We start from the raw sequence: 10,008 nt of genomic DNA on the forward strand, positions 1-10,008 counted from the left end.
TAGACAATAAATTCATTGTTTCGTATAATCTAGAATTGTTGCTCAAGTTCGGGTGCCACATAAATGTGGAATACACATGTCAAACAAGTTCTATTAAGTATCTATTTAAGTATGTACACAAGGGTAATGACCGCGTAACAGCTACTCTATACAATGCTGGTGATCCGTCAGAAGCCACACAAGTTGTTGACGAAATTAGGAATTACTATGATTGTAGGTACATTTTGCCATGTGAGGCAGTCTGGCGTCTATTTGGATACGAAATCCAAGAGAAAGAACCATTTGTGATTAGACTTCCATTCCATTTGGTGATTGAGCAACCTGTGGTTTATGGTGAAACTTCTAATGTGAATGATATCGTCGAAAGAGTAATATCTCATAAGTCCATGTTTTTGGGATGGATGGCGGCGAACATGTCATATCCTTATGCTTGAAGTCTGACTTATGCTGAGTTTCCAACCAAGTTTGTTTGGAAGGACGATCCTTCAAAGTGGTTTCTTCGAAAGAAAGGCTTCGCAATTGGAAGACTCATGTACCTACAGGTAATGACGAGTTTATATTCAATTTTGATCTTACTTATTTAATGATTTAAATTTAAAATCTTAACAGCCTATACCCCACGTCCATTTTATTCGATTTATCTACACTAGAAAATAAATGTTCAAATAACTTTCAACAGTTATAATCTGTAGATTATACAATTTTTTATTTTTCTATATTTTTTAGGAAAATTATTCTTATGCGGATGTGTAGCTACATAATAATTAAAATAGCATAGCTTAATCCATTTAACAACTTAAAAGTGGGATTTTAACCAAATTTTTTGTAGCAAATATTGAAGAATATTACCAACGACTTCTCTTGAATACTCAGAGAGGATATATGAGTTTTCGAGATATAAGAACAGTAGGAGAAACAATTTATGCTATGTATAGAGATGCATGCTTCGCCCTTGGACTCTTGCAAGATGACAAAAAATTCATTGATGCAATTAAGGAAGCAAGCTCATGGGCCTCAGGATCATATGTTAGGAGATTATTTGTCATTCTATTAACATCTAACAATATCTCAAGACCAGAACATGTCTGAGATAGATGTTGGCATGAACTCTCAGATGATATTTTGTATCGACAAAGAGCTGTGATGAACATAGGGGTAAGTTTTTATTAATTACAATGATAAAAGTTCTTCCTTATTGATCATTTTTAGTTTGATTGAATTTTTACAGTATCGTATAATATGCAGAGTTAACAATGTCAGATGATGAGATTAAGCAGTTGTGCTTAATGGATATAGATAAGATCTTACATTTCTATGGTAAAACCTTGAAAGACTATCCTCCAATGCCTTTAGCAACTGAAGTTGATAATTCTTTGTTAACCGAAAGGGTTATTAGGGAAGAGCTAAACTTTAACATGGATGATTTAAAGAAAAATGCCTCAGACATGTTAGACATCGCAACACCTGAGCGGAGATATGCATTTGATAAAATTGTTACAGCTGTATATTGTGATGAAGGGGTTTTTTTTCTTTGTGTATGGTCATGGGGGTACTGAAAAAACATTTCTCTGGAACCTTATGTCTGCTGAGATTTGCTCAAGGGGTGATATAATGTTAAACGTTTCTTCGAGTAGTATTGCATCTTTACTTCTTCCCAATAGAAGAACGGCACACTCAAGGTTCAAAATACCGCTGAATATAACTGAGGATTCTGTATGTAACATCAAACCTGGTTCTCCTCAAGCAATGTTGCTGTTGAAAGCCAAACTTATAATTTGGGATGAGGCTCCAATGGTTAGTAGGTACTGCTATGAAGTGCCTGATAAATGCTTGGGTGATATCATGAGGTGTTCTCCAACATATAGCAAAGATTTGCCCTTTGGAGGAAAAGTGGTTGTACTAGGTGGAGACTTTAGACAAATTCTTCCTGTCATTTCACGAGGATCGAGACAAGATATCGTTCATTCAACCGTGAATTCGTCTTACCTTTGGAAGTTTTGTTAGGTGCTCAAACTAACAAAAAATATGAGACTCTCTGTAAGGACGACTGCTTCAGATCAAGATGAGACAGAGCAATTTGGTGAGTGGTTATTGAAAGTTAGTGATGGTCTAATAGGTGACAATATGGATGGTGAATCTGAGATATGTCTTCCAGGAGATATTGTTATTCCTTCTTCGGACCAGACATTTGATGAGTTGGTTCATTTTTCTTATCCAAATATTTTGGAAAATATGTCCTCAAAAGATTTTTTCAAAGCAGGAACTATACTGGCTCCCACATTAGACATCGTTAAATAGGTCAACAACCATCTGATGGCTATCATTCCTGGAGAGGAAAAATTATATCTTAGTTCGGATTCCATTTGTATGGATGAAGGGAATATGGAGAGTCAGCTAGATCTCTATGGTCCTGAATTATTGAATAGCATAAATTACTCTGGTTTGCCTCCACATAAATTAATACTCAAGATTGGTATTCCGGTGATGTTACTGAGAAATATTGACTAATCTAGTGGTCTTTGTAATGGTACAAGGCTACAAGTTAGGAAGTTTGGAAATCATGTCATAGAATGTGAAGTCTTAACACAATGTTGGTCATATTGCTTTGATTCCAAGAATGAATATGGTATCAACAAATAAAACCATCCCAGTTAGATTCTAACGAAGACAGTTTCCTATAATAGTATCGTTTGCCATGACAATTAACAAGTTTTAGGGACAAACTTTATCTCATGTTGGATTGTGCTTGCCCAAACCAGTTTTTACACATGACCAACTATATGTGGCACTTTCAAGAGTTAAGAGCAAGAGAGGTTTAAAAGTTTTACTTATGAATCAAGTAGGAATATCTGCAAATTCAATCATCAATGTTGTTTATAGAGAAGTCTTTGAAAAAAATAGTATTCTAATATAAATATTTTAATTTTATTTTAAATTCTGTATCAGTGTATAATTATTTGACCTTAAAAAATATAAAATAATTATTACTTACTTTTTTTAAGTTAAACTTTAATTTTAATAATAATTTTATAAATTTTTTAAAATAATAATTATTTTGTACTTTTATTTTAAATATCGAAGCATATATATATATATATATATATATTTTTTTTTACTTTTATAAATTTTTCCGTGCTAAGCACGGGGTGATACACTAGTCAAAAAAAAATTATATAAGCATAAGAAAATAAGATAAATCATTTTCTTCGCTTTCATCATCAGTTCATCACTCCAAACCGTTTCCAAAACCTAAAACAATCCTTTTTTTCTGTTACTCTTCGTAAGCACTTTTGTCCCTTTCTGCAATCTCTATCCTTTATAACTCTTGTTTCTTTTCCATTTTCATCATTTATTTATTTGAATATCTTTTTCTGATTTGTTTATTCACAATGCACGTTTTTGTTTTAATTTCTATTTTGAAGCATGGAGTTTCAATTATATTCGAAGCTGGTGGAAATGCTAAACCTTCGAGAATTCCTCAAGTTTGAGACTTTCCAGTTCTGATCGCGGGAGCACAATCTCTCCATCTTCATCTGGTTCCCGTGATTGCTCGGTGCTGATTTAGTCCTTTAGGGTTTCGATTTTGCTTCGGAAGTAGGAAACCTAATTGAAATTTTGTACTCTGTTTTTGCCCCTTTTGGCAATGAAGTTGTTCTAGGTGGCGTTGTAATTTATTCTTTCATTGCTTTATGGTCAAAGTTCATAGATTTGAATGTTCCCCCAAGTACTGTACAATCAACAATTATCATAACATCATAACATTGTTATAGTGGCGTTTTTTTTTTTTTTTTGTTTCATAACGTTGCTTTGATTTTTTGGGAAAAGGCTGAAAAAAAAAAAATCATAACTGATAATTCTCATAGCTCCTTGTCATTGTAAAGAAACAATCTCAAATATAATATTAAAAATAAGGGAAAAAATATTCTCACTTTAATAATGGTGATCCATGGATTGAGCAATCTCAGTAATGGTCAACAAAGATTAGGCATAACTGAGCCTATTTCATTGGCTGGACCAACTGAGTATGATGTGATCAAGACCCGGGAACTTGAGAAGGTTTCTACTGTTTTTAACTTATTGTGAATTCATGCTGATTATTTAGTTATTTTTTCTATGGTTCTTTTTTGTGCTGAATTTGGATAATTTTTAAAGTACTTGCAAGATGCTGGATTATATGAGAGTCAGGAGGAGGCAGTGGTTAGGGAGGAAGTTCTTGGCAGGCTAGACCAGGTTCAACTTGTTTATTGTTTGGTTCAACTAGTGGAGTTCTATATGAATTAGATCTTTTATTTTGATGTTGTGCTATTCAGATTGTGAAGACATGGGTTAAAACCATAAGCCATGCAAAGGGACTCAATGATCAACTGGTGCATGAAGCAAATGCCAAGATTTTCACCTTTGGCTCATATCGGCTAGGGGTATGGAGCTACTTTTATCTTCTAGTTCTTACTCTCTTTTTGTATATGTACCTGTACATACACATTTATATTAGCTCTGCATTTTTCAGATTCTTAGTTTGGAGTGCCTGCATGTTAATTAGGATAGTATTGTTGTATAGCTTATTGCCTTTTTAGATGATAGTGTGTTTTTCATGCGAATTATATGTGATAGAAGCTTGTAAATGCTTGTATGATGTTAAAGCTTGCAACTCTATTTACTCAGTCTTGCTATTCAAAGCTTGGTTATATGCAGAGACCAGAGAGTATTCTTGTTGTTAACTTGGAATATGCGAAAATATATATTGATGCTTTTCATAGGTAGTATGGTTTCTTATTGGTCCGTGCTGAAGATTAGGCTCTATTGTAGTAATGATAATTTAGTTTCTTGAGGTGACTTGTTCATCTTCATTTTCATTATTCTATCCCAAATCCCAATATCCCATGGGGGGATGAACTGATGAAGTTTGATATACCTACCAAAGCTGTATGTATTTGATGAAGAAGATAGTTAATTACATAGAAAGTTATGATAGAAACTACCATCAAAGCCAGCCAAGATAGTTAATTACACACCTGCAAAATCTTTGCTGATGCACAGTTCCATTGAGTTTCTTTCATCTTTGCATGTCCTGAAACTTAGATACTGTCTAGAGAGAGACTTCTGAGGTTGTAGGGTAAAAAGTCTTTTCAGAATGAACGACATATGATACTACCATTGCATTTATGTTAAACTAGGACCAAGATCTGACATTCAGTTCGTGCAATATATTTCTCACTTTTGTTTAACCTGGTTGCTTACATTATCTTAATCCCCACTTAGCAGGAAAATCCTCAATGATATTTGTTGTCTTATTATCTTACTGAAATTTTTTTCAACAAATTTTATAGGTACATGGCCCCGGAGCTGATATAGACACTCTTTGTGTGGGACCTAGACATGCAACCCGAGAAGTATGCTAAATTCATTCAATTTTGTTTTTAGGTCATATCTGCTGGCTGCTAAACTTGTTTTTTTCAATTGGTCTTAGGAGGATTTCTTTGGTGAGCTACATAAGATGCTATTGGAGATGCCACAGGTAACAGAGTTGCACCCTGTGCCTGACGCTCATGTCCCTGTGATGAAATTCAAGTTCAATGGAATTTCTATAGATCTCCTGTATGCAAGATTAGCTTTGTGGGTTATTCCTGAGGTGAGTGAGTTTGGGAATAATTTTTTTTCCTTTCTGTATCTCCTTCCCTGGAGTTATGGACTTGGTTTTTCCAGATATTTTGAAAGCATCAAGTTCAAGGAACATATATGAATGTCATTTGGACAGCATTGTCATTTGGTCTCTAAACTGTTTCTTTACTGTGTTAAAGACTTGTCCTTCCTTGGTTGGTGGCAGGGAAGAGACTGTTAATTTGTGATTTAGAACATTTAGATCCTTTGAAAGCGAATCTTCTAGGGACATGCATACATCTTACTTCCTCATGTTTTGTGTGCTTGCACTATGATCTAAAAGTGTAAATTGCACCTAATCTTCTCTTTATCGTAATCATGGGTTTTTTGTGGGTCAGGACTTAGATATATCGCAAGATTCAATATTGCAAAATGCAGATGAACAAACTGTTCTTAGTCTTAATGGTTGCAGAGTAACTGATCAAGTCTTACGTTTGGTTCCTAATATTCAGGTGGTGGATTAAACATTTACTCACTGATTTTCTATTTTATATTTCTCCAGTGTTTTTTATGACATTCTTATCACTGATTGAATCTATTTTCCCCCTGAAATACAGAATTTTCACACCACATTGAGATGCATGAGGTTTTGGGCAAAGCGTCGTGGTGTTTATTCAAATGTATGGCATAGCTCGCATCCAGGATAGCTTATTTTCTGTTCTGAACTTGTTCTCTATCATCTTTTGATATATTCCTTTGATTTCTCTAATGCATATTGTTGCTATTTCATGTGCAGGTTTCAGGTTTTCTTGGTGGTATAAACTTGGCATTGCTTGTTGCCCGAATATGCCAGCTATATCCTAATGCACTGCCTAATATGTTAGTGTCTCGATTCTTTAGGGTATATACTCAGTGGCGGTGGCCTAATCCAGTCATGCTTTGTGCTATTGAAGAAGGATCTCTTGGACTTCCTATTTGGGATCCTAGAAGAAATCCCAGGGATAGATATCATTTGATGCCTATAATTACTCCTGCTTATCCTTGCATGAACTCTACCTACAATGTGACATCAAGTACTTTGCGTATTATGTCACAGGAATTTCAGAGGGGAAGTGAAATATGTGAGGTATTACATTGTTTTTCAACATTTTTTCTCCGAAAAATCTTGGGAAGTTCAGTGTTTATGGAAATTGAAAATTTGAATAATTCTTTGTTCAAGCCTCCCCTAAAAGCCTAAACCCTCTTTTTGTTGCTACCCATTCACCAAGATGATTTATATCACGGGCTTCAATTTAGAGTTTCCGTGATCAAGTATGGTGCTATAATTATGTTGAAGTTATGTTAGATATGCAGGTTAAATATTCATTTAGAGAAGTCTGGCTTCTCTTGACTAACATGATGCTTTCTAGTAGATACTTCGCTTGTCTGCAATAACTTTGCTGCTTCTGATTTGAATTGAACTAAATGGGGAAGCCTTGCCATGAGCCAATTTTTGTTTGTTCGATGACACTAAGTATGCTTATTTATACATAAATAACTGGGTCCCTATCAAGGCGAATTTTTTTTATAAGCATTGAAGTTTTCATAGCAGTTTTGAACATTTATTGATGTAGATGACCTGACCTATTAAAGACAAGCCTTACATGTTGGTTGAATTTTCATAAACAATCCCACAAAGAATAGTTATGTTCTTGTTGTGAGATTTTTATTTTGTTTCCATTGTTATTTTATTTTATTTTTTTGCTATAACCTTGTTATGATATTTGAATTACTTAAAAGTATAGTCAATCTCCTGGATTTATGGTATTTGTAGGAAATGGAGGCAGGAGATGCTGATTGGGACACCCTTTTTGAGCGTTATCCCTTTTTTGAAGCTTACAAGAATTATCTACGGATTGACATTGCTGCGGAGAATGCGGATGATCTCAGACAATGGAAGGGCTGGGTCGAATCTCGCCTCCGGCAGTTGACACTGAAGGTATAACACTGTTCTACATGTTTGTCTTGCCTACAGACATGGTTTATAATTAAGCAACGATGCTTATAATCCGCACAATTGACCCCACTTAGTTGGGGTAAACGGTTGTTGCAATTACCTGTTTGTTTTGTTCTTTCTTGCTTCCCCTGTTTTGTTGGTTCTTGTTATTTATTTTTTATTTTCATTTTTTCATGGATTGGGGGGTGGTGGATAACATGGTTTTGCATATGTTCTGTTCTCGGTGTATGACGTAATTTGTTTTTCTAGATTGAGAGGCACACTTATGGCATGCTTCAATGTCATCCACACCCTGGTGAATTTTCAGACAAATCTAGACCTTTCCATCATTGTTACTTTATGGGACTTCAGCGTAAGCAAGGAGTTCCAGTGAATGAAGGTGAACAATTTGATATAAGGCTAACCGTTGACGAATTCAAGCACTCTGTTAATGCATATACTCTATTGAAACCTGGAATGGGCATCCATGTTTCCCATGTGAAACGACGTAATATACCTAACTTTGTATTTCCTGGTGGTGTCCGACCTTCCCACCCATCTAAAATAACTTGGGACAGTAAACGAAGTTCTGAATTAAGGGTTTCTGGCCAGAATGGCCAAGCAGAAATGTCTCAAGGAGCTGTATCTGGAGCAGATGACGGGAGGAAGAGAAAACGATCGGAGGACAACATGGATGATAACTCGAAGGTTTCCAAGTCCTTAACATCTTTAACGCCCTTCAGCCGGGAAGTTCACGAAGATAGAACTTTCATTAGCGCTTCCAGTACTTGTTCTGTGAAGTTTGATGAGACTGAAGTTAACAATATGGGTGACCAAAAGAGTGAGAAACCTTCTTTACAATTTCCGTCTGGAGATAGTGAGACCAATGGATCATTGAGAATCAACAGAGAACTCGACCCTATACTTCCCGTTACTGATACATCTGTTTCTAAAGAAGAAAAGCTATCCAGTGACAAGATCATATCTGGTCCATATGAAGCACATCAACCTCAAGCATTTCCAGAAGAACCTGAAGAGCTTGAAGATAATAATGCGGGTAGTAATCAAGTTAGAGAGAATGGTCGGGATATGAAAAGAGACAACTCGGACTCTTCAATCTCAAAGTTGGCTGTCTCGGAACATCCAGTTATTTCCAAGGAAACATGTTCGACTCAGTTATGCACTAATGGGGGCTTGGAGGAGCTTGAGGTTAACCACTTATTATTGCTTAAATTTGGAAGATTTAGATTGTCATATTCAATTTATACAACAATTGTAGATTCTAGATACCATTTTTTCATGAATTTCGTGCAATTGTCACTGCAAATATTTCTCAAAATTCTGCCAAATCTGTATGACAGCTATAATTACAAGTTAGGTTGGATCTAATGTCTAACTCTACTTGCATGCATGCACTCTTGCACAATGTCTTTCATGTTTTTGGTAGTTTTCCTTGTCTAATTTTTTGGTATTTCAGATAGAATTTGGTTCATGTAATTTGGTCCAATTATATTTGGTACTAATATGGCTAAAAGATGGCAAATATGATAGTATTGTAGTATGGTTCCATGCAATAGCATCAACAAATTGACACTGTTCTGACTATTAACTTTTTCTTTTTCCTCTCTTCCGCATGGTTCCTTCCATTGTTTTACCTTTTACATTTTGGGAAAGCCTGCTGAACTGACAGCACCATTTTTATGCATGAATCCTGCACCTCTACCTCAGAAGAAGCCTCTTATCAGGTAATCAACAATATCTTCGTATATTCATATAGATTCAATTATAGAGTAAATGCATTGGTTAAGTTGTGCTAAAACTTGGTTGGTTGGTTTCTTGCTCTTCAGGTTGAACTTCACCTCTTTAGGGAAAGCTTCTGACAAAGAAGGTACTTAGACGCTTAAAGCTTAGGCTGCTAGCTGGAAAGCTTTCATTTTTGTAATAACTATTATGCAGTGAACAATCCTGAGCTAGAACAGCCATCAATGGAGGCTTGAAATTGAGACACTCCATGGGAGGGAGATTCCTATCCTGAACTAATGTTAATTTCTTAATGGTTGGTTATTTGATTTGGTCACTATTTGGCTTGTCCAAATTTGACCAAGGTTAATGTTTCAACTATAGTAAGCTGGGTTTGTAATTAACTTAATTTTTGAATGTGTCTTTGTATAATTTTGAAATGTATTAGTAGCCCTGTCTAAATCTCTCAAAAATTTCTCAAAAAAAAAATATATATATATATAATTTTATCTTAAACCAATTTGAATTGTATTACTTAAAATCATTTTTAATTTAATTTAAAACATTTTAAATTTGAGAGATAAAACTAAATCTGCACTTAACAAGATTCATATGCCCTAAAACTAATTTAGTTGAATTTTGGATATTTATTGTCACATTTATTACTTTTATTTTAAATTCTATGATGAGTAAAA

General features: G+C 34.9%; 2 protein-coding genes across 2 annotated transcripts; both read left to right on the forward strand.

Moving 5' to 3' along the window:
- Positions 1-1,253: 1,253 nt before the first annotated feature.
- On the forward strand, positions 1,254-2,508 carry LOC148566063 (uncharacterized). Its single transcript, XM_088487358.1, has 4 exons — positions 1,254-1,502; positions 1,591-1,999; positions 2,117-2,199; positions 2,299-2,508. Exons 1-4 carry the CDS (start codon positions 1,254-1,256, stop codon positions 2,506-2,508), a joined length of 951 nt encoding a protein of 316 aa, XP_088343484.1.
- Positions 2,509-3,175: 667 nt separating this feature from the next.
- LOC107644247 (nuclear poly(A) polymerase 1) lies at positions 3,176-9,807 on the forward strand. Its single transcript, XM_088488921.1, has 13 exons — positions 3,176-3,280; positions 3,423-4,056; positions 4,153-4,230; positions 4,311-4,418; positions 5,328-5,390; positions 5,468-5,629; positions 5,997-6,110; positions 6,216-6,278; positions 6,395-6,724; positions 7,412-7,576; positions 7,844-8,782; positions 9,248-9,318; positions 9,421-9,807. The coding sequence occupies exons 2-13, from the start codon at positions 3,937-3,939 to the stop codon at positions 9,467-9,469; spliced, it is 2,262 nt and encodes a 753-aa protein (XP_088345047.1). The 5' UTR covers positions 3,176-3,280; positions 3,423-3,936; the 3' UTR covers positions 9,470-9,807.
- The last annotated feature ends 201 nt before the right edge of the window (positions 9,808-10,008 follow it).

Source organism: Arachis ipaensis, chromosome B5, assembly GCF_059453495.1.
Source record: "Arachis ipaensis isolate K30076 ecotype BB chromosome B5, ASM5945349v1, whole genome shotgun sequence".
Classification (NCBI taxonomy): Eukaryota; Viridiplantae; Streptophyta; class Magnoliopsida; order Fabales; family Fabaceae; genus Arachis; species Arachis ipaensis.